This window comes from Aethalodelphis obliquidens, unplaced genomic scaffold (genome assembly GCF_003676395.1).
Source record: "Aethalodelphis obliquidens isolate GAN/ISIS:26980383/991018 unplaced genomic scaffold, ASM367639v1 scaffold14, whole genome shotgun sequence".
In the NCBI taxonomy this organism is placed as follows: Eukaryota; Metazoa; Chordata; class Mammalia; order Artiodactyla; family Delphinidae; genus Aethalodelphis; species Aethalodelphis obliquidens.
This window is the reverse complement of record NW_020837958.1, coordinates 2,227,098-2,251,995: the sequence shown is the minus strand read 5'-3', so window position 1 is coordinate 2,251,995 and position 24,898 is coordinate 2,227,098. Positions and strand designations below refer to the sequence as shown.

Genomic DNA, 24,898 nt, shown 5'->3' with positions numbered 1-24,898 from the left:
CAGGCTTTGAGGTGGGTGGAGCTGTCGTGGGGCAGGGAGCTGGGGACTCCTCGCTGGCCCGCTAAAAGGTATAGAGCTGTGGACGGGGTGGGAGCTGGTGCTAGGAAGTGTCTGTTGAGGCAGCTGACACTTAGACGATGGACAGCGCCTCCAAGTGGCCACTGCGGTCAGTTACTTGAGAGGTTGCTGAAGGATGGTTTAGAGCTGTGCCTTCCAATAGAAAATCATGTGAGCCTCCTGTATAATAAAAACTTTTCTAGGAGCCACATTAAGAAACTGTAAAAAGGAGCAGCTGGAAATTCCCTGGTGGTTCAGTGGTTAGAACTCTGCTTTCACTTCTGGGGGCCCGGGTTCGATCCCTGGTCGGGGAACTAAGATCCCATAAGCTGGCTGGCATGGCCAGGAAAAAAAAAAAAGGAGGAGCTGAAATGAGTTTTGATCTGAGTTTTGATCACATTTTATTTAACTCAGTATATTAAAAATGTTATCATTCCAACATGTAATTTGTATAAAGTGAGTTATTAATGAGATACTTTATGTCCAAACTTGGGCCTGTCACCTTTCAAGCGCTCAGTGGGTACATGTGGTTAGTGGCTGCCATGTTGGACAGCATACATTTGGAAAATTGTATTATGGTCTTTTTTTTTTTTTTGGAGTTTAGTTTTCTCAGTCTCCCTGCATCTTGATTATAATAACAGAAACACTCAAACTGTATGTGGGAGACCAATTTAGGTAGAGAGAGTGTGGAGAGAGATCATCTTGAATTCACCTTTTCCTTCCTTTCGTGTTAATTTGGAGAGTGGCTTCACAAACTTAGCTTGGGGAAGGCGAGGCACAGGGTCATGAAGGCCACTCACGGAATGTTCCCGTGTGGGCTTTTCTGGTTTCCGGGAAGAGGGTCAGTTGGATTTCTCTAGGCAAAGTTTAAACCTACCCCAGCAAAAATCAAGGACTTCGGTGTGAAGGGTGCAGAGCCGGCATGCAGCCAGGTGTCAGGAGAAAGTATGTTCTCTCCATGTCATCTTTGCTTCCTTCTGGGTAACTATCTGCTTCATCATTGCTCTCTGACCAGCCAGTCCTGGGGCCAAGTCCATGTGCTGACAGATGCTGACAGTCTGCTTTCAGCTCCCAAGTTCTCACCTTGGAGTTCTACCCACGCAGTCTCTGTCTTGTTCTCCTTCTTCTGCCCCCATTCTCAAAATAAGGAATCTGGGCTATCTGGGTCAGGAGGAACTGGGGGAAGATAGAAAAGGCACGTTATCTTCTACAAACAAGGCTGCCAGGAGGCCACCCTGGCAATGTGGCTGGACCCAGTGAAGGGGTCATTGTCAGCCGGGCAGGCTCCCCAAGGACTTGCCATCTTTGTTCCCCACCAGTTCCCATCCCTGCCCTTTGCTTCTAGATTTGCTTGGCATGAGCCCAGCACACAGCTTCCAGAGCAAGGGCAGAACTTGAGTGGGGCACTGCAGCAAATCCTCTCCTTCATAATTTTGTTCCTTCTGTGGTTTTAAATGTTGGGTGATCATATTTTCTTTTGTTCTGTTTCAGACCCTCCTTCTCCAGATGGATCCCCTAATATTACATCTGTCAGTCACAATTCTGTGAAGGTCAAATTCAGTGGATTTGAAGCCAGCCACGGACCCATCAAAGCCTACGCTCTCATTCTCACCACTGGGGACGGTAAGGAGGGGTCATTATGGGTTAAACAGCCAGTGGGTGATGGCGTGACTGGGTACCATTTTTGTGCCCACTGAAACGCATTCATGAGACAAACACACATCTGGTTTTATACTGCGACCCACGCTTTGGCACTCGCCCCGGGGTGGGTGGGTGTAAGCCATTTGCCTGATGAGCTAGGTCAGAGGTTGACAGACTTAGTGTAAAGGGCCAGATAGCAAACATTCTAAGTTTTGCAGGTCCTACAGTCTCCTTCTCAGCTATTCAACTTTGCCGTTGTAGTGTGAAAGCAGCCATAGAAGATACAGAAGGAGTCAGTATGACTGTTCTAGTATTTACCAAAAGGGGTGGCTGGCTGGATTTGGCCCATGGCCATGACTTTCTTACCTCTGATCTACGTTTTTCATCTCTTTTGCAGCACAGGGTCTTTTAGGTGGCAGAATATTAGTTTTAACCAAGTTTGTCACACACACACACACACACACACACACACACACATATGAACACGCACGCACAAATCATCCTCAAAGGGTGACTTTCTCTTGGAAGAAAAAAGGAAAAGATTTGCATTTGTAGTGGGAACTTGCAAAGAGCATTGTCATAGCTGAGAGAGGAGGTGGATTAAACGCTGCTTTTCCTTAAAGGGCTCCATTACATTCCCTGGAAGTGAGACGGGAATGATTTGAGGGTGTCTTTGTTAGCTGTGTGTGGGTGCTTTGCCCAAGGTCTGGGTTTAAAGCGGTGAGTTTTGGAAATTCCCTGGCAGTCCAGTGGTTAGGACTCGGTGCTTTCAATACTAGGGGCCCGGGTTCAATCCCCGGTCGGGGAAATAAGATCCCGCAAGCCGTGCGGTGAGGCCAAAACAATAAAAAAGTGCAGAGTTTTGCTGTTCTTGGTGATTCTTTAACTCTGAATTATGCAGTGCCCCCCTTGCCCAGTCTCACAGCCTGTGATGCTGTCCTCATCTCCCCAAAGAAGACAGAGCTCAAACACACTGTCAGGGCTGCGGGAATCCAGGAAGACAAGGGATTTGCTGGTGCTGAAAACCTGCAGCTAAATCTCAAAAAGAGACATTGAGATCTCTCTCTCTCTCTCTCTCTCTCTCTCTTTCTATCTTTTGTTTTGGGTCTGTTTCAAACACCTAGTCATTTTGCTGTGAAGGTATTCAGCAAATCCCAAGCTCAGACCTTTGCTGAACAGGGGAGATGATATTGCACACTGACCAGGCTGACCAGTACCAGCCTGTGATGGATGAGATCACACCCTCCGCGTCAGGTGGTCTGGGTTAGAAATACGACTTTACCACGTAGGCAGTGCAGCTTGGGGCCCAGGTCTTTTTACCTTTCTGTGTCTCATTTTCCCACCTGTAAAGTGGGGGTGGTAAGCCTATGCGATGAGATTATTGTGGGGATTAAATGAGTTAATGTAAGTAAAGCCCTTAGAACTTAATATAAGGAAAACCTGGCAGAGAGAGCATACGTGAGAGATGGCAGCTGTCACCACCATCACCCTGGTCATTATTTAGAAACGAGGGAGACTTAAATCTCTGCAATCACTTTCTTATGGCTTTCCTTCCGTGTGCCTTTCTTAGCTGTTCATCCGTCAGCAGATGTATTGAGATATACGTACGAAGATTTCAAAAAGGGGGCCTCGGATACCTATGTGACATACCTCATAACAACAGAAGAAAAGAGCTGTTCTCAGGGCTTATCTGAAGTCTTGAAATACGAAATCAATGTTGGGAACGAGTCCACCACGCACGGCTATTACAACGGGAAGCTGGAACCTCTGGGTTCCTATCGGTAATGCCTTGTGGTTTTTGCCCTTTGGGGGCTGGGCCTCTGAGTGCAAAACTATATGTGCCTGGGCCATCAGACACTTCTCAGCCACCCCTCTTTCCTCTTGTCACCCCACAGGGCTTCTGTGGCTGGCTTCACCAATATTACCTTCAACCCTAACAGTGATGGACTCATAGATGGGGCTGAGAGCTACGTGTCCTTCAGTCGCTACTCAGATGCTGTTTTCTTGCCCCAGGATCCAGGTAGAAGAGCATCTTAGCAATGCATTGACTTTTTGCTTCCAGTATCCACAGGAGCATGGGGGTCTACACACCTCCCTGGGGCCCCCAGGAGGGTAGGAGAGCCTGGTCTGTCCTCTCAGAAGCTGAGATGTCACTGGGCCATCAGGACCCAGCTCAGCTTCCTCTTCTGAGGTCCCCACAGGCCCCGCCCACCACACTCCCTTCTCTGAAATCCAGTTACACTTCCAATCAGCAAACACTGTTTGGTCCTTTTTTCTCAGTGTAGTCATTTGTGTGCCCATGTACCAGGCACACATGTGACTTTTAGGGTATGGAACCCTTGAATATTAGGATCACAAGGAGCCATGGGAATCATCTTGTCCAACTCCCATTTTATTTTATTTTATTTTTAAATAGTTGATTGAGAGAGAGCAGACAGCAGAAGCAAGAAGATCTACAATCCCACAGCCTGTGGAACAAAAACCACATTCACAGAAAGAGAGACAAAGTGAAAAGGCAGGGGGCTATGTACCAGATGATGGAACAAGATAAAACCCCATAAAAACAACTAAATGAAGTGGAGATAGGCAACCTTCCAGAAAAAGAACTCAGAATAATGATAGTGAAGATGATCCAGGACCTCGGAAAAAGAATGGAGGCAAAGATCGAGAAGATGCAAGAAATGTTTAACAAAGACCTAGAAGAATTAAAGAACAAACAAACAGACATGAACAATACAATAACTGAAATGAAAACTACACTAGAAGGAATCAACAGCAGAATAACTGAGGCAGAAGAACAGATAAGTGACCTGGAAGACAGAATGGTGGAATTCACTGCTGCAGAACAGAATAAAGAAAAAAGAATGAAAAGAAATGAAGACAGCCTAAGGGACCTCTGGGACAACATTAAATGCAACAACATTCGCATTATAGGGGTCCCAGAAGGAGAAGAGAGAGAAAAAGGACCAGAGAAAATATTTGAAGAGATTATCGTCAGAAACTTCCCTAACATGGGAAAGGAAATAGCCACCCAAGTCCAGGAAGCGCAGAGTCCCATACAGGATAAACCCAAGGGGAAACATGCCAAGACACATAGTAATCAAATTGGCAAAAATTAAAGACAAAGAAAAATATTGAAAGCAGCAAGGGAAAAACGACAAATAACATACAAGGGAACTCCCATAAGGTTAGCAGCTGATTTGTCAGCAGAAACTCTACAAGCCAGAAGGGTGTGGCATGATAAAGTGATGAAAGGGAAGAACCTACAACCAAGATTACTCTACCCAGCAAGGATCTCATTCAGATTCAATGGAGAAATCAAAAGCTTTACAGACAAGCAAAAGCTAAGAGAATTCAGCACCACAAGACCAGCTCTACAACAAATGCTAAAGGAACTTCTCTAAGTGGGAGACAGAAGAGAAGAAAAGGACCTACAAAAACAAACCGAAAACAATTGAGAAAATGGTCATAGGAACATTCATATTGATAATTACCTCAAACATGAATGTGTTAAATGCTCCAACCAAAAGACACAGGCTTGCTGAATGGATACAAAAACAAGACCCATATATATGCTGTCTACAAGAGACCCACTTCAGACCTAGGGACACATTCAGACTGAAAGTGAGGGGATGGAAAAAGATATTCCATGCAAATGGAAATCAGAAGAAAGCTGGAGTAGCAATACTCATATCAGATAAAATAGACTTTAAAATAAAGAATGTTACAAGAGACAAGGAAGGACACTATATAATGATCAAGGGATCAATCCAAGAAGAAGATATAACAATTATAAATATATATGCAGCCAACATAGGAACACCTCAATACATAAGGCAACTGCTAACAGCTATAAAAGAGGAAATCGACAGTAACACAATAATAGTGGGGGACTTTAACACCTCACTTAACACCAATAGACAGATCATCCAAAATGAAAATAAATAAGGAAACAGAAGCTTAAAATGACACAATAGACCTGATAGACTTAATTGATATTTATAGGACATTCCATCCCAAAACAGCAGATTACACTTTCTTCTCAAGTGTGCATGGAATATTCTCTAGGATAGATCACATCTTGGGTCACAAATTAAGCCTCAGTAAATTTACGAAAATTGAAATCATATCAAGCATCTTTTCTGACCACACGCTATGAGATTAGAAATGAATTACAGGGAAAATAACATAAAAAACACAAACACATGGAGGCTAAACAATACGTTACTAAATAACCAAGAGATCACTGAAGAAATCAAAGAGGAAATCAAAAAATACCTAGAGACAAATGACAATGAGAACACGACGATCCGAAACCTATGGGATGCAGCAAAAGCAGTTCTAAGAGAGAAGTTTATAGCTATACAAGCCTACCTCAAGAAACAAGAAAAATCTCAAATAAACAATCTAACCTTACACTTAAAGGAACTAGAGAAAGAAGAACAAACAAAACCCAAAGTTAGCAGAAGGAAAGAAATCATAAAGATCAGAGCAGAAATAAATGAAATAGAAACAAAGAAAACAGTAGCAAAGATCAGTAAAACTAAAAGCTGCTTCTTTGAGAAGATAAAAAAATTGATAAACCATTAGCCAGACTCATCAAGAAAAAGAGGGAGAGGACTCAAATCAATAAAATTAGAAATGAAAAAGGAGAAGTTACAACGGACACTGTAGAAATACAAAGCATCCTAAGAGACTACTACAAGCAACTCCATGCCGATAAAATGGACAACCTGGAAGAAATGGACAAATTCTTAGAAAGGTATAAACTTCCAAGACTGAACCAGGAAGAAATACAAAATATGGACAGACCAATCACAAGCACTGAAATTGAAACTGTGATTAAAAATCTTCCAACAAACAAAAGCCCAGGACCAGATGGCTTCACTGGTGAATTCTATCAAACATTTAGAGAAGACCTAACACCCATCCTTCTCAAACTCTTCCAAAATATTGCAGAGGAAGGAACACTCCTAAACTCATTCTATGAGGCCACCATCACCCTGATACCAAAACGAGACCAAGATACTACAAAAAAAGAAAATTACAGACCAACATCACTGATGAATATAGATGCAAAAATCCTCAACAAAATACTAGCAAACAGAATCCAACAACACATTAAAAGGATCATACACCATGATGAAGTGGGATTTATCCCAGGGATGCAAGGATTCTTCAATATATGCAAATCAAGCAATGTGATACACCATATCAACAAATTGAAGAATAAAAACCATATGATCATCTCAATAGATGCAGAAAGCTTTTGGCAAAATTCAACACCGATTTATGATAAAAACTCTCCAGAAAGTGGGCATAGAGGGAGCCTACCTCAACATAATAGAGGCCATATATGACAAACCCACAGCAAACATCGTTCTCAATGGTGAAAAACTGAAAGCATTTCCTCTAAGATCAGGAAGAAGAAAGGGATGTCCACTCTCACCACTATTATTCAACATAGTTTTGGAAGTCCTAGCCACAGCAATTAGAGAAGAAAAAGAAATAAAAGGAATCCAAATTGGAAAAGAAGTAAAGTTGACACTGTTTGCAGATGATATGATATTATACATACAGAATCCTAAAGATGCTACCAGAAAACTACTAGAGCTAATCAATGAATTTGGTAAAGTACTAGGATACAAAATTAATGCACAGAAATCTCTTGCATTCCTGTACACTAATGATGAAAAATCTGAAAGAGAAATTCAGGAAACACTCCCATTTACCACTGCAACGAGAAGAATAAAATAACCTAGGAATAAACCTACCTAGGGAGACAAAAGACCTGTATGCAGGAAACTATAAGACACTGATGAAAGAAATTAAAGATGATACCAACAGATGGAGAGACATACCATGTTCTTGGATTGGAAGAATCAGTATTGTGAAAATGATTTTACTATACTACCCAAAGCAATCTACAGATTCAATGCAATCCCTATCAGATTACCAATGGCATTTTATATGGAACTAGAACAAAAAATTTTAAATTTGTATGGAGACACAAAAGACCCCGAATAGCCAAAGCAGTCTTGAGGGAAAAAAACGGAGCTGGAGGAATCAGACTCCCTGACTTCAGACTATACTACAAAGCTACAGTAATCAAGAGAATATGGTACTGGCACAAAAACAGAAACATAAATCAATGGAACAAGATAGAAAGCCCAGAGGTAAACCCACGCACCTATGGTCAACTAATCTATGACAAAGGAGGCAAGGATATACAATGGAGAAAAGAGGATATACAATGGAGAAAAGACAGTCTCTTCAATAAGTGGTGCTGGGAAAACTGGACAGCTACGTGTAAAAGAATGAAATTAGAACACTTCCTAACACCATACACAAAAATAAACTCAAAATGGATTAGAGACCTAAATGTAAGACCGGACACTATAAAACTCTTAGAGGAAAACATAGGAAGAACACTCTTTGACATGAATCACAGCAAGATCTTTTTTGATCCACCTCCTAGAGTAATGGAAATAAAAACAAAAATAAACAAATGGGCCCTAATGAAACTTAAAAGCTTTTGCACAGCAAAGGAAACCATAAACAAGACGGAAAGACAACCCTCAGAATGGGAGAAAATATTTGCAAATGAATCAACGGACAAAGGATTAATCTCCAAAATATATAAACAGCTCAAGCAGCTCAATATTAAAGAAACAAACAACCCAATCCAAAAATGGGCAGAAGAACTAAATAGACATTTCACCAAAGAAGACATACAGATGGGCAAGAAGCACATGAAAAGCTGCTCAACATCACTAATTAGAGAAATGCAAATCAAAGCTACAATGAGGTATCACCTCACACCAGTTAGAATGGGCATCATCAGAAAATCTACAAACAACAAATGCTGGAGAAGGTGTGGAGAAAAGGGAACCCTCTTGCACTGTTGATGGGAATGTAAATTGATACAGCCACTGTGGAGAACAGTATGGAGGTTCCTTTAAAAACTAAAAATAGAATTACCGTTTGACCCAGCAATCCCACTATTGGGCATATACCCAGAGAAAACCATAATTGAAAATGACACATGCACCCCAATGTTCATTGCAGCACTATTCACAATAGCCAGGTCATGGATGCAACCTAAATGTCCACCGACAGACGAATGAATAAAGAAGATGTGGTACATATATACAATGGAATATTACTCAGCCATAAAAAGGAACGATATTGGGTCATTTGTTGAGACGTGGATGGATCTAGAGACTGTCATACAGAGTGAAGTAAGTCAAAAAGAGAAAAACAAATATCGTATATTAACACATATATGTGGAACCTAGAAAAATGGTACAGATGAACCAGTTTGCAGGGCAGAAAATGAGACATAGATGTAGAGAACAAATGTATGGACACCAAGCGGGGAAAGCGGTGGGGGGATGGTGGTGGTGGTGTGATGAATTGGGCGATTGGGATTGACATGTATACACTGATGTGTGTAAAATTGATGACTAATAAGAACCTGCTGTGTAAAAAAATAAATAAAATAAAATTCAAAAAAAATTTATTGAAATACAGTTGATTTACAATGTTGTGTTAGTTTCTGGTACACAGCCAAGTGATTCCGTTATACACATATATATTCTTTTTCATATTCTTTTCCATTATGGTTTATCACAGGGTATTGAATATAGTTCTCTGTGCTCTACAGTAGGACCTTGTTGTTTATCCATCCTATATGTAATAGTTTTCATCTGCTAATCCCAAACTCCCAGTCCTTCCCTCCCCCACCCTCCCTCCCCGTTGGCAACCACAAGTCTGTTCTCTGAGTCTGTGAGTCTGTTTCTATTTCGTAGATAGGTTCATTTTTGTCATATTTTCGATTCCACATAAAAGTGATATCATATGGCATGTCTTCCTCTTTCTGACTGACTTCACTTTAGTATGATCTTCTCTAGTTGTCTGTGAACACCTCTTGAAGTGGTTCCCATTTGGACTTTTCCCAGGTGTCATCTGTGGAGCAGTGTTTGGATGTATCTTTGGTGCCTTGGTTATTGTGGCCGTAGGAGGCTTCCTCTTCTGGAGAAAGAAAAGGTGACTATTGCTTATGTTAACAATAATATCCTACTTTTTTTTTTTTAGTTTTGTTTTTGTTTTTTTTGTTTTTTTTTTTTTGCAGTACGTGGGCCTCTCACTGTTGTGGCCTCTCCCATTGCGGAGCACAGGCTCCAGACGCGCAGTCTCAGTGGCCATGGTTCACGGGCCCAGCCACTCCGTGGCATGTGGGATCTTCCCGGACCGGGGCATGAACCCGTGTCCCCTGCATTGGCAGGCTGACTCTCAACCACTGAGCCACCAGGGAAGCCCAATAATATCCTACTTTTAAAGGGACCTTTGTATTGTGGGTAACCAGACAGTCACACAGATGGAAGGGATAGTATAGTGAGCCCCCAGGTCCCCATCATCCAGAGTCTTCACTGTCCGGCCCGTCTTATTTCATCTCAGTCTCTGAGCTGGAGGGTTTTCTTTTATTTATTTATTTATTAAAAAAAATTTTTTTTAAGCATTTATTATTTTTTTTAATATATTTATTTATTTGGTTGCACCGGGTCTTAGTTGTGGCAGGCGGGCTCCTTAGTTGTGGCTTCAGGGCACCTTAGTTGTGGCATGCATGTGGGATCTAGTTTCCTGACCGGGAGTTGAACCCAGGCCCCCTGCATTGGGAGCTCAGAGTCTTAACCACTGGACCACTCGGGAAGTCCCTGTGAGCTGGAGGGTTTTAAAGCATTAGGTCATGGTAAACACTGCAACAGAAGGGGCTGCTTTCAAACAGGCATTCTAGTTCACAAACCAGACTGTTAAGAGATGGCGTTTTAGAGTCAGCTAAGTTTGAACACACGCTCTGTCTCTGACTGGTGGTTAGGGAGCTTGGATTTAAGGTCTTGGATAATGTATGATACAGGGATGATAACAGTGCCTAACTCGTGCCGCCTAGGAGCATTAAATAAAAAAAAGTGCTTTGACAGTATCTTATACCTCTTATGCTATTATTATTTTATCTGTACAGTTACTCTTTGGGGTAGTTAAATAGTAAAAATAGCAACTCTGTCTTGAGCACTTACTGTGTGCCTGGACTTGTGCTTTTCATGAATTCTCTCATACATGAGGCCCTATGAGGCAGGTCTCCCAAGCCCCATTGCAAGGATGCAGAAGCTGAGTGTAGGAAGTGTGGAAATGGACTTGGACCTGGTCTTTGCTTTTCATTGCACACCCTCCTGCCTGACCATGCAGGATGTGAAGCCTGTGTATCAGCTGGGATTTAGTCACTGTTATCGGATGCTGCCAGCCAGGGGATTTCATCCTGGCCCAGGGTTTCTAATGCATCCTACACCTGGTCTTCTGCCACCGCCTTGCTCTCGTGGGTTGAGAGGCAGTGCCCGTATTACATCTTTTTGCATTAGATTCTGATTTTTTTTTCGAGGGAGGGGTCAAAAACAGCTTTATTGTTTCTTATTAAAAGGAAAGTTTTACATATTTATGGCAAAGAGTTAAAAAACAGAAAAGAAGGGCAAAGAAAAGAAATAAGCCATAATCACACCCATACAAAACTACTCAACATCGATGTGATTACAAAACTCACACAAATACACACACACATCCCCACAAACAGAATCATATTATACATATCGTTTTCTGGCCTGCTTTGTTCACAAGACATTGTGGACGGCTTCAGATCTTCTTCATTTTAAGTGGCTGTTGAGTATTCAGCTGTATAGAAATTATTCACCAAATTCCTGATGTTTTCAGGTATTTTGTTAGTTTGTTTGTTTGCCACAGTTGCTTATCCTTGTGTGTAAATCTGGGCATATTCATGATTGCTCCCTTAGGCTAAATTCCAAGCTGGGAAATTGCTGGGTCAGGGGGTATGCATGTTATCAATTTTGATACGTGCTGCGAAATTGCCTTCCAGAAAGTTTTTTTCTTTTAACGCCAGCATGGGGTTTAGCCAGCAGTACAGAAGAGGGCCAGGTGCCCGACCACCTTGCCGACACTGGGTGTATTTTCTGGTTTATTACATTAACTTTATCAGAAAGGCTTTCTCAACGCCAAAACCAAAACCAAAGCCAAACGAATAACAAACCAAGAAAACAAAAACCAGAGCACTAAAGAACGAGTGTGGCTTTACGCTAGAGTGGTGCTGCCGGTATGTACCCAGAGGAACTCCTACACATTGCTTCAGTAAGATTCTTCAATACTTTAAGATGGTATAAAAGAGAGTAACTTGGGCTTCCCTGGTGGCGCAATGGTTGAGGGTCCGCCTGCCGATGCAGGGGACATGGGTTCGTGCCCCCGTCCGGGAAGATCCCACATGCCGCGGAGCGGCTGGGCCCGTGAGCCATGGCCGCTGACCTGCGCGTCCGGAGCCTGTGCTCCGCAACGGGAGAGGCCCCAACGGTGAGAGGCCCGCGTACCGCTCAAAAAAAAAAAAAAAAAAAAGAGAGAGAGTAACTTCACAGGCTTATACTCAGCATTTGCTGCTTAGACCGTTAAGTCTAGTATTTGTGAGCACGAAGTAATGCTGTGTATGAACTAATGCTGAGCGAAAAGGCATTTTGTAGATACACAAAGGGGACAAAGCACAGAATTAAGCCGTTTTGATCTAATGGGTCTTTCTTTTTCTTTCAAAACAGGAAAGATGCCAAGAACAATGACGTGTCCTTTTCTCAAATTAAGTAAGTCTCCAGAGTTGTGCACCTTCATACATTTAACCCCTCAATCTGTTCAGTGCCTATTTTGAGGTTTTTGTTTGTTTGTTTGTTTGTTTTTTGATGGAAACTGCTGCCACTTTTCGACAGGTTTGGACCTAATCCTCCGGAAGTCCTTATTAGCCTTGTTATTCTGCACGGAACCTATGTTTCCTAGTCTCCTGAAGCTAGCTTCCTTGCCGTGTTGTACAATGGCAAGGGGAACCATACTTTTGCCATATAGTCTACCAACAAATATATATTTTGTGATTCAAAAAAGCTTGTGAAGATCTAGGAGGAGAGAACTTGCTCAAAGTCACAAAACCAATCAGTTCTATGACAGGGTCTAGAAGTCAGATTTCCTGATTCATATTTCATTGTTTTGTAAATAACATTATAGTGCCACCACCTGCCACCGCCCGCCCGCCCGCCTCTTGTACTACAGGTTTTCTTTGGGAAGATGTTTACTATCATCTCCAGAGTCATGGTTGAGTCATTTTTTTCTAACTGCTTATTTTATTTCTTTCCTTTTCTATGATGAAGACCTAAAAAGTGAGTAAACTCTCCACTTCTTAAAAAAATAACTTGTATTTTTCTATTTTGAGTGTGAACTTGGTTGAATGCAAAAAATCCTGTTTTGTTTTCCTAGATCCAAGTTAATCAAAGTGGAGAATTTTGAGGCCTACTTTAAGAAACAGCAAGCTGACTCCAACTGTGGATTTGCAGAAGAATATGAAGTATGTGGCTGTAGATGTTGTGTTTTTAATTGCTCTACGTTTTTGCTGAAAGTTGGAAAACTGCCTGTTTCCGTTTTATGGTGAAGCTTTGGGTGAGAGGCAGCCCTCTTTGAGGGGAGAGAGAAGCTCTTGCATGTCCCCTGGGGGCCCCTCTGAAACCTCTTGGGGAGGATCCCTCCTTGTTTCATCCAGCTTCTGGAAGCCCCAAGCATTCTTGACTTGTGGCCATATAACATCCATCTTCACATGTCTCCCTTGTGTGTCTGTATCTCAGTGTCTTTTCTCCTCTTATAAAGACACCAGTGATATTGCACTAAGGGCCCTGCCCTACTGCAGTATGACCTCGTCTTATCTTGAGTACATCTGCAAAAGCTGTATTTTCAACTCAGATTTCATTCACAGGTACCAGAGGTTAGAACTTCTGCATATCTATTTGAGGGACACAATGTTACCCATAACATCTCTGCATTCCCACTTTGTTCTTTCGTACTCTCTGAGTAGTATAACTAACATTTGAACACTGAATAAATGAACAACTCATATGTTCTGTTTTTAGGATCTGAAGCTTGTTGGAATTAGTCTACCTAAGTACGCAGCTGAACTGGCTGAGAATAGAGGAAAAAATCGCTATAACAATGTTCTACCCTGTAAGTTGTTTTTTCCACATTACTTTCCCTTTTTTCCATCATTGGCATCACATCTCTTAACAGTAGAGGGGAGAAGAATCCAAATACGAACTAACCACTTCCATAGCCATTCCTTAGTCACCTTCTGTGTGCTGAGCACGGTGTTCAGGCATATGCCATTGAATTCAGTCCTCACAGTAGCCTTATGAAATAGGTAGTAGATGAGGACAATGAGGCACAGAGTGGCTAGGTGATCTGCCCAGAGTCACACAGATAGTCATGATGGGACCAGACTTGGACCGAGTCTGTCAATTTCATTCAGGGAAAAGGCCAGAGTCTGCGCTTTGAACCCCTTTATTCCCACAGCTCTTTTATTTCCGTTAGTATAGTCCTGGAATGAAAGGGAGCAGGGCGAGGGCAGGCAGGGAGTAATGCTTTCTGTTTGTCCAGACACGTCTCTGGTTGGCCGAGTACATTCCACGGCTAAATATGAATTACATTTGGGTTCATTCCTGTCTTTTTTTGTTGTTTTTTTAAATTGTCTGTTTTACTTGAAGTTGTGTTTTTCTTTCCTGGCCTGAAATGTTAACTTCTGTTTAGATTCAGGATTTTCTAGCTCCTCCCTTCGTTCTCTTCATTCCTCGCCGCCCCTCCAGCACTTATATTGACAGCAGACATTGACTCATGCGTGTGCTGAGAGACAGGCTTTTAAAACTAGGCTGTCGGGATCTGCCTCAGCTCTGCGCTTTGAGGGTTAACACAGGATTATTGGCCCGTTCTTGTGGATGTCTGTGGAGATTTTCAGATCCAGAGTTTGGCTGTTGTTTTTATTGGGAAGATTTTAGGCTGACACTCATGTTGGTAACTGGGTTTAGAATTGTTGTTATTTTGTTCAGGGGAGGGTGAGATAGTGGATAGTCAAAGACAGGGAAACATAGGAGCTGCTGCTTATAGCTCAGGCTGATAGTTGAGATTTTAAGGATATTATTTCATTTCTGGAGTTGGACAATTTTGCGTGTGTGTTTTTTGAGATGACAGTATATAGGAAACATGAGAATTTTATGCTTTACGTCCTTCCACTTATAGTAGTCTTTTTTTAAAAAATTGAAGTATAGTTGATTTACAATGTTCTGTTAATTTCTGCTGTACAGCAAAGTGATTCCATTATATATATATATATATATATATATATATATATATATATACACACACACACACATTTTTTCATATTTTTCCATTATGGTTTATTATAGGATATTGAATATAGTTCAGTATAACTGTGTTATACAGAACCATGTTGTTTATCTGTTTAAATCTGCTAATCCCAAACTCCTAATTTATCCCCCCACTCCCTTTCCCCTTTGATAACTATATGTTTGTTTTCTATGCCTGTGAGTCTGTTTCAGTTTTGTAAATAAGTTCATTTGTGTCATATCTTAGATTCCACATATACCACTTATAATAGTCTTATACATTCAGTTTATTCTTGCATTTGGGACTTTTTATAACAACTTTTTTTTTATGAGAATAGAGAAAGTGTGAAGGTCTTAACTGAATATCTACCCTGCTATACTGGAAAGGGCACTGGATTTGAATTCTGACTGCCATTCGCCAGATGAAAGTGCTTGGAAAAATCTCTTAATCTCTCTGACCCTCAGTTTCCTCCTCTTTAAAATGGGCGCAGAAGCTTGTAGTGTGGTTATAAGGGATAAATAACATTGCTGAGGGCCTTCCCTGGCTCATGGCACTCACCCAAGAATGGTAATAGTTGGTTTTGCCTGAGAAGGCGGTCTGGAGTGGTTAAGACCTTGGGACCTGTTGCCAGGCTGCCCGGGTTCTAACTGTGGCTCTGCCACTGACTAGCTCTGCCCAGGTGATCATGTAACTTCTCTGTGCCATAGTCACATCTGGTGACTGTGGGAATGAAATAAGGTCGTGGATGTAAAACGCCAAGCCATGCAGCTTCAAGGTGTGATGGAGCCCCTGCGTTGCCACACACAAGGTTGGGTTCTGCACCCATTTCTCGCATTGGAACAGGTTATGATGCAAACGAAAGGCCATTGCTTATGAATGCAAATAAACTTTACGGTGCTGTTGAGCCCAGGGCCTCACACATGGGACATTCTCCTGAATATCTGTTAGATAAGTGAAAACGACAGTTTTTTCTCTTGTATTCAACTCACCTCACACCTTTGCTTCTATTCTAACATGGAACTTTTTTCTTTGAATGTCACAGACGATATTTCCCGTGTCAAACTTTCAGTCCATGCCCATTCAGCTGACGACTACATCAATGCCAACTACATGCCTGTAAGTGGAGAGCGGGGCCCATAGTGCTGGCTGGTTAGGAGGAGATCCTCCTGCTGTCCTCTTGCTGTCTCTTTGAGGTTGAATATGTACTGCTTTCCATTTTTAGGGCTACCATTCCAAGAAAGAATTTATTGCCACACAAGGACCTTTACCCAACACTTTGAAAGATTTTTGGCGTATGGTTTGGGAGAAAAATGTCTATGCCATTGTCATGCTGACCAAATGTGTTGAGCAGGGAAGGGTAAGTATCTTTTATTTTTATTATTATTCAGTTCAATTCGTTCATTCATATTTACTGTGGTGGGAGGGTATCTTAAAAATGATTTGTCTTTTTTTAAAAAAACACTCCCCCAAATATTAGCACCTCTGTTCTTAGAAGTGTGTTTTCTGACTTTTTCTCCTCTAAGAGAAAAGTTCTAGAAAAACATTAAAAAATTCTATGTTATCATTACCTTCCTTTGTGGACAGAGAGCAATGTTCTCTATTCATTAAGTCACTGCTGCTGGCATTAATGAACAGCAGGGGTTGGGTTAGTGAGGCGGAAGAAGTCATGTGCAGCTCCGTTGTTCATCAGCTCTGTGGATGAGTGCAAGCCCGACCTGCCTCCGAGCAACCAGCTGCACCTGTGAGATGACCAGTTGGACCAACTCAGTGATTTTCAAACTTACTCTATAGCATTGGGACCCTTTCTTTATGCAAAATTTCTGATGTATCCCCAGAGAAGTCTCAGCAGTTCCCTGTCCCTTCTGATGGCCTGGAATCCTCCCAGCCACTTCCATTAAAGATAAGATTTCTTCTAGTAATAAAATCCCATCTTTCCATAAGTGGACCAAGGAGAATTGAAAAACATGGGCTAAATTCAGAAAGGCTGTGCCTGAGGAATAGGACCTAATGTGCTTTGTGAATTTTTTCATGAAGGTTTGTTACTTAAAGAATAGGATAGGAGTCAAGTCCCTTTTCTTTTTGGGCCATGCTAGTTCCCCAACCAGGAGATCGAACCTGTGCCCCCCTGCATTGGAAAGGCAGAATCTTAACCACTGGACCACCAGGGAAGTCCCAAGGAGTCAAGTCCCTAAGCCAGTGGTTCTGAAACTTTAACGTGCATCAGAGTCACCTGCAGGGTGGCTCCGCCTCCAGAGTTTCTAATTTAGAGGGTCTGTGCTGGACCTCCGAGTTGCATTTCTGACAATTCCCGCTGCTGCCGCTCCAGGGTGCATGCTTTGAGTAACAGTATCCCGGAGATAGTGCCAACCTGTCAGGCATCATTTCTTTTTTTCTTCTTTCTTTTTTTAATAGTAGAGCTTTTATTTATTTATTTAATTTTTGGCTGCCTTGAGTCTTCGTTGCTGCACTCAGGCTTTCTCTAGTTGTGGCGAGCGGGCTCTAGAGCCCAGGCTCAATAGTTGTGACGCACGGACATAGTTGCTCCGCGGCATGTGAGATCTTCCCAGACCAGGGCTCGAACCCGTGTCCCCTGCATTGGCAGACGGATTCTTAACCACTGTGCCACCAGGGAAGTCCCTGGGCATCATTTCTTTTAATGTTCTGTTCTTTCACTTTAATTTAGCAGATGTTTATCCAGCCCCAAGTATGTGTAAGGTCCTGTGTTAGGGGCTGGGGTTGGAGGAAGGAAAGGTAACAAAGAACAGTTAAGAGGTGGTTCCCTTCATATTATGTGTGACACAGAAGGTTGGGTTCTGCACCCATTTCTCGCATTAGAACAGGTTATTATGCAAACAAAAGGCCATTGCTTATGAATGCAAATAAACTTTATGGTGCTGTTGAGCCCAGGGCCTCACACATGGGACATTCTCCTAAATATCTGTTAGATAAGTGAAAACGACATAGTTAAATTAACGAAGAACAAGAAGATGAATTTAACGGGTCCTTGTTCATCATCAGGCGGGAGAGAAGTGGATGTTACTGACCCTGGGTGACAGGGGAAGAGAGCCAGTGTATTTTCTGCACTGGATTCTCCATATATGTTATTTTTTCCTATAACAACCCTGTGAGGTGTTATTATTTTATAGATGGGGAAACTGAAGCTTAGAGTTTAAGAGCTTGCCCACAAGGTAGTAACATAAATCCAGCGGGTAAGAGACAACCTGGGCAAAAACTCCATGTCAGTGTGTGTCCCAGTCCTGTGTTCTTTCTTGGAGCAGTGGTCCAGAAGCCGGGATCTTTTAAAAAATACAGATCCCTGGGTCAGAGTCAGCATCTCTGGAGGTGGGAAGCAGGCATCTGTTTTTAAAGCAAAACAAACCTCCGAGGTGAGTCAGATATCAGTCAGGGTTAGAGACCATTGCAGGAGAGCACACTTTGGAAAGTTTAGAGAGAGAGTGTGTGTATATATGTGTGTGTGTGTTTTCAGTCAGTTACTAAATGGGGATTGAGGTAGTCTCAGAGAGCAGTTGTTTCCTGATTTTTATTTCTGTTCACATCTGCCCATTGACTTTATAAAAATCAAAGACCCCCAAATTATTTAATCTGATTCTCTTTATTGGTGTCCATATTTGTATTGCAATTAGTGTGTATCTAAAAGTATCGGGAAAAGTTCTCATTTCTTCTGCTGCTTAGGGTTATAGGTCAGTCGGAGAAGTTTAGTTCAGGGAGCAGTTAGTGGAATGGCTGCTGTAGGCCTGGGGGAACTGGGCGGGCATGGTGTCCTCTGTGAAGGAACAGCTGCTGCTTAGCTCTGAGTCAGAAATGGGGGCTCATTGTTGGCTAGATCTTCTGATTTTTCAAGAGAAGCAAGAAATCTGGATTTTTATGGGAAAACTCCCAAATTTAAAAGAGTTGGCAGGAATCATAAATTTTAAAAAACCCAAAATTCCAAGGGTCAGACAGAACCCACCTAAGGGATGGATTCAGACCCCGGGCGGTGCTAGTTTTCAATATCTGGTCTCCTTGTGAGGCTTTCGTGATGGTAGGTGGTTTGATCTGAGTCTTTGTATAAAAACACATTTTATTCTAGACCAAATGTGAGGAGTACTGGCCCTCCAAGCAGGCTCAGGACTATGGGGACATAACGGTGGCAATGACGTCAGAAATTGTTCTACCAGAATGGACCATCAGAGACTTCACAGTGCAAAATGTAAGTAAGAGGTCAAGAAGGACAAGTCTCATGTAACATTAACATATATAAACCTTGGGTTGATACTTTTTAGGTTGGTATTAACCAATTTTTTTATGCATCAGAATTATATTTTTGCTTTTTTCTTTACGGAATAAAACAATCCATACCTGCATATACTCTAAGGCAGCCCTTCGGCTTTGCTTTCTTAAAGAGAATTTCCTAAGTTGTTCTTAAATAAAGTGAATCTTAAGAGCATGGCTCAGTATCTGTACTCCTTTCCTTCCACTTCCACGTGACCTGCTCATAGAATTTTTGTTACAAATCAAGGCCGTTTTGGATTATTTGGTTGGAAATATGACATCAGGGGTGGCCATTTGCTATTGGAATAGTTTATAATGACAGTTACAATAATAGGATTCCAGGACATATACACATGGCCTCCCTTCCCCCAAAATGTTATGAAAACAAATGCAGTTAAATTGTGTAGGCATTCTAGGAAGTCAGTTTATGTGTCCTTTTAATTTTGTAAAGGATGTTTACAAATAGAATCAGTGTCATGAGCAACATTGATATCTTTTGATGGCTGCATAAATCAATATAACCCTCTGCAGTTTATATCAAAGGCATAAAAATACCCGTCCCCCTTTGATCTGGTGGTTCCAAGTTTGAGAATCTGCCCTGAAGAAATAATCTGAAATATAGGAGAAGGCTTATTATTCATAAAGATGTGTCTGAGTATTATTTATAATGGGGGGAAATATTTGGAAACCATGCAAATATCTAGCTTTTGGAGTATAGATAATGAAACTATAGGTTATCTAGTCACTGTATCATTATTCAGCTATTAGAAATGACGGCTATGGAGACTGCATAATTACCATGAGGAGAAGTTAGAGTGTAATTGAGGGAAATATACTAGGAGACAAAGTTTTATGCACATTATGAATAGTGCCTAAAAGAAAAACCTGGAAGTAGATTTAGTAGAGTTGCGTTTATGAGGGGCTGGTGGGCTGGTTTCCAGTCTATGAGAATTATCCTTGAAGATTTCATAAGTCATTTCATGCTACACTGTTGTAGTATATTAACTCTTTGCTAATTGCCGTGTCTCAAAGGCTCTGGCCTCCATTAATACTTATTTCAGTTCCTCTCCTGGAGATGCCGTCAAAGCAGTTAATCATGTATTGAATGGGTCACATAAATAATGCAGTTCACCATAGCTGAGAATCCCTTAAAATGTCATACTTATTTCTATAGATTTCACCCATTTGAAACAGACTGGTTTATCCTTGGTTGCTTTCACTGCTTGGAGTTTGCCCTTGTGGAGGGGAATTGTGGATAGAATTGTCCACATCGTTAAAAAATTTACTATTATTTTTATTAACTAAACTCCAGACTTTATTCTAATTTCATAGTTTTCCACTAAAGCCCTTTCCAGTTCAGGATCCAATCTAGGATACCACATGGCATTTAATAAAATATTATTTTTAATTGTACAAAATGCATGAATATATTTTCCCTTTAAAAAGTGGGAACATAACTGATAGGGCTGAAAGTGTCCTTTGCCTGTCACCTCTAACCTGAGCCTCTTTGCTCTTCTGTGGAGATAATACCGAAAGTCTGACCTTCCCCTCAGCTCTCTCCTTCTCCCCTCTTTTCTCTCATGGCTGGTTTCTTTCTTTGGATGATTACTTATAATTAAATCTGTGAATGTTATGTTCCTGCGTGACGGGATTTCACAGTACCCTCTTCCCTCACTGCCCTTTTTTCTTACTGTCTTCCACATTTTGAATAATGTGAATGTACTGCTTTTATAATGTATATACATTAACAACAACAAAAGAAGCTTCAAAGGGTAGCTGTCATAAAGAAGATGGAAATGCCAGCAGTCCAGATATAGCTACACACAGGTGAGGCCAGTGCCCAGGTGTAGGCATAATGAGTATAGTTGAATCAGGAAAGGGAATGGCCCAGCCTGGGTGGAGTTCTGATAATTAAAGGTATGTGCTTTGGTCCAGGTAGGAAACCAGTCTGCATAATAACTAACTCTGTTATAATAAGCTTCACTTTCTATTGTCTATCTGAAGTCGAAATAGATGCCCTTTCTCAAAGCCCTACAGCTCTAAGTATTTACTTGGTGCTTGCCGGTTGCCTATCACTTTATTAAATTCTTTGTAAGACGTGAATTATGAGTCATTTCTTGCCCCGAAGGCACTGACTATCGTAGTTGTATTTGTATAAATTTATTTTTGGTCAGTGACATTTCCAGGTGGGCTCAAGGGGTGGGGTTTATGAATCTCTAAGGAGGTGTAGGTGTAAGAATGTGAGCACATTATTGGCAGGAGGCTGGATTGGAAGGGGAAGATTCTGAATTCAAAATCGAAGGATGAGAGACTTCTGCCTCTGAGCTGAGTGTTAAGAGAAGTTGTTTCACTTCTTGGAACCTTCCTCCTCCTTTTTTAAAGGGGGATCATAAACCCTCCTGCTTGGCATGTTATGAGGATTTGATGAGCACTTTATCAGCTGTTGTACCAATGGACCATTCTAATTTGTGGTCATGACCACTTCTGCTGAGCTGCCTTTCAGCTGAGCCGTGCAGTTCAGTCTTCAGGTACTGCTTGATCTAGCTTGCCTTTCTCTCTGGATCTTACAACTTTTCTTGGCTTTTAGATCCAGACAAGTGAGAGTCACACTCTGCGTCAGTTCCATTTCACCTCCTGGCCTGACCATGGCGTTCCCGACACCACTGACCTGCTCATCAACTTCCGGTACCTTGTTCGTGACTACATGAAGCAGAGTCCTCCTGAGTCACCGATTCTGGTGCACTGCAGGTATGCAGATGGCTGTCCGTGTGTGACAGATTTCAAATGTACTTATAAATATGGACACTTTTGGAAAAAAAAAAAAACCCTAAGAGGGAATGCAATAGGTATTTACAAATTCAAGAAAGGTTTGGATAAGGGACCAATAAGGAATTAGGGCTTATTCCCTAAGCCTTTGACTTTAGAACGGGGGTTGGCAAACTATAGCCTGTGGGTCAGATCTGGTCACCTGCCTGTATTTAAAAAAAAAATCATAATATATTTAAATTTCTTTCTTATTTATAATATTTTGTTTTGAAATATTTCAACCTTACAAAAGTATGGAGAATAATAACAATTTAATCAGGCACAACAAGATGCCATATATGTTTCTTTTTGTTAACAATACATTACAGATATAATTAAAGTCTCTGCTTACTAGTCTCCTATCCCATTTGCCTTCTTACATAGGTGAATGTGGTCCTAAAGTTTATCTGTATCATTCCCTTTTGTGCTTTTATATTTTATTACATATGTACGTAACTCTATGGTTTTATATACTTTAAACTTTTACCAGATTTTATAATGTATACATCATTCTGCAACCTGTTTTGTTTAGCATTTTGGTTTGCTGTTTAACAATGTTGAAACACATAACTCTGGTTCATTTTATTTATTTAAAAATATTTTTTCCACATGTAAAAACTGCCTGTAAATTAATGAATACAACATAATGAATACAACAGTGATGAGTTTGGAGATGAGTATACCCCTGTGAAACCATCACCACAGTCTATTTGGCTGTCTGTTTTTGTAAATACAGTATTATTGGAACACAGCCATGTCCATTTGGTTACATATTGTCTATAGTTACTTTTATGCTATAGTGGCAGAAAGAGTTGATTTGCGAAGTCTGAGAAGCTGAAGATATTTACTCTCTGGCCCTTAACAGAAAAAGGTTGCCACCCTCTCCTCCAGAACAATAGGAAATTAGCTTTGAAGCTGAAGGAATTGATTTTAGGACAGAAGAAGGGAGGGACTTTGTTGCCCTCTGGGGAATAAATTGATGGAACTTGCCAACCTAGATACAGTGGCGACTTCAATGGGACTGAGATTCAAGATGCTCTAGCAAGGTGTTTTATTTGTGGCATTTGACATGAAAGTCACGTTGGAGCTTGGGCCCCAGTTCTAAGCTAGTACAGTCTGACTTGAAAGGTTTCAATTGAACCAATTGGTAATGGTCCTGGGCTTGACCCTCAAAGCCTGTTAGTGGAGGAGAGTAAGATATATGTATAAATGGGGAAATGGGAGTTTTACAGTAGAGGTAACCCATGCTGACATGCTCATTTCCCCTTTTTTTCAGTGCTGGGGTGGGAAGGACGGGCACTTTCATTGCCATCGATCGTCTTATCTATCAGATGGAGGACGAGAACACTGTGGATGTGTACGGGATTGTGTATGACCTTCGAATGCACAGGCCTTTAATGGTGCAGACAGAGGTGAGCCCAATGTCTGTGTCTGACAATTCCCCCTTCCCTTCTGTGTTTAAAAGATGGCATCATGTCACGCACTTGTGTTAAAATATTCCACCCTTCCAGATCTTTCTGGCTCTTGGCTGTGAGGTGGATTTCTTTCAAGACCTTAAAGTGATGTGGGATTGAACTACCCCACGATACCCGATGCAGTGACATAGTTGTCCTGATAGCAGCAATGGAGCTACAAACCGAGACAGTATCAGGATTCCTCACCTTGCTGCCACTGACTCACCAAATAATCTTAGCAAGTCTCTGAACTTTGGCTTCCGGGTTTTAAACTCATGAAACTGGTCTTTTCAACTCTTGATTTCTAAGAAGGTCTGACCATTCTTAAAATAAGCTAATGAAATGGACTCATCAAATATTAATGATACGAAATAGGATAATGCCGCCTTAAGCTTTAACACAGCAATATATCCTCACCCTGCCTTGTAAATGTTAAAGAACATCAATCATCATGGCTGCGGGAGGATGGTGACCAATTGGGAACATGCATGCTTAATATCTACAGTGTCATTTATGTAAAACTGTTGGGTTTGGCTTTCCCTGAAATGTTCCTGATAAACTATGTGTTCAAGGCATGTTCTCAACACGTGTATTGGGAAATAGCCTTCCTCAAAGCTGTCGGGATGAATGCTCCCGGCCAGGATAGAGCAGAATATTAATCTTGTATCAGGCCGTCACCCTGAACCAATTCAGAACTCTATGAGTATGTGTTGTGTTTCTGAGTCCAGCAGGGAATGTTCTGGAGGCCTGGGTGCGTTGTGTGCTTCGGGGTGGCGCAGAGTGGCTGTGGTGGGAAGAGCAGAAGTCACCTCCTGCGTTGGTGGGGACAGAGAGCTCCTGTTTTCTGCTGTAATTAATATATAGAGTCGTAGTTATCAATCTTTTATCCGCTTTCGAGAAACACAGAAATCTTATACCTGCTTACAAATGTTCTCATCCCTTTTTAAAATATTTTGAAAATAATATAAATTTGTTCATATCAAAAAAATTTAACAGTACAGGATTATACAGAGGACGTTTTTCTCTTTTACTTTTTCTTCCCCAGTTCCACTCCCTAGAGGTAGCTAGTGTTTACAGCTTGCATGTATCTTTACAGGCTTCTTTATGTACCTCTGTTAAAAATATATATATACACACACACACACACACACACACACACAGAGCATATTTTAAAAATTGGATCTTATTTTGTAGGTAATGCTGCCCTGTGATGTTTTTCTCCTCTAACAGCATTATGGATATCTTTCAGCATATACCCTTTCTTCCTCTTTTTTTTTTTGCGGTACGTGGGTCTCTCACTGTTGCGGCCTCTCCCATTGCGGAGCACAGGCTCCGGATGCGCAGGCTCAGCGGCCATGGCTCACGGGCCCAGCCGCTCCGCGCCATGTGGGATCTTCCCGGACCGGGGCACG

The 24,898-nt window shown here is 41.5% G+C and overlaps 1 protein-coding gene across 1 annotated transcript in view; it reads left to right on the top strand.

Annotated features, from left to right (window-relative positions):
• The window catches only part of PTPRJ (protein tyrosine phosphatase receptor type J), a 168,357-nt gene that overhangs the window by 139,922 nt on the left and 3,537 nt on the right, over positions 1-24,898 (top strand). Inside the window, exons 11-23 of the mRNA XM_027114695.1 lie at positions 1,549-1,680; positions 3,269-3,479; positions 3,594-3,718; positions 9,660-9,747; positions 12,345-12,386; positions 12,942-12,950; positions 13,048-13,135; positions 13,692-13,782; positions 15,998-16,071; positions 16,178-16,312; positions 19,046-19,165; positions 21,815-21,975; positions 23,309-23,444. Of these exons, the coding sequence (XP_026970496.1) occupies positions 1,549-1,680; positions 3,269-3,479; positions 3,594-3,718; positions 9,660-9,747; positions 12,345-12,386; positions 12,942-12,950; positions 13,048-13,135; positions 13,692-13,782; positions 15,998-16,071; positions 16,178-16,312; positions 19,046-19,165; positions 21,815-21,975; positions 23,309-23,444 (1,412 nt within the window). The remainder of the gene's footprint in view (positions 1-1,548; positions 1,681-3,268; positions 3,480-3,593; positions 3,719-9,659; positions 9,748-12,344; positions 12,387-12,941; positions 12,951-13,047; positions 13,136-13,691; positions 13,783-15,997; positions 16,072-16,177; positions 16,313-19,045; positions 19,166-21,814; positions 21,976-23,308; positions 23,445-24,898) is intronic.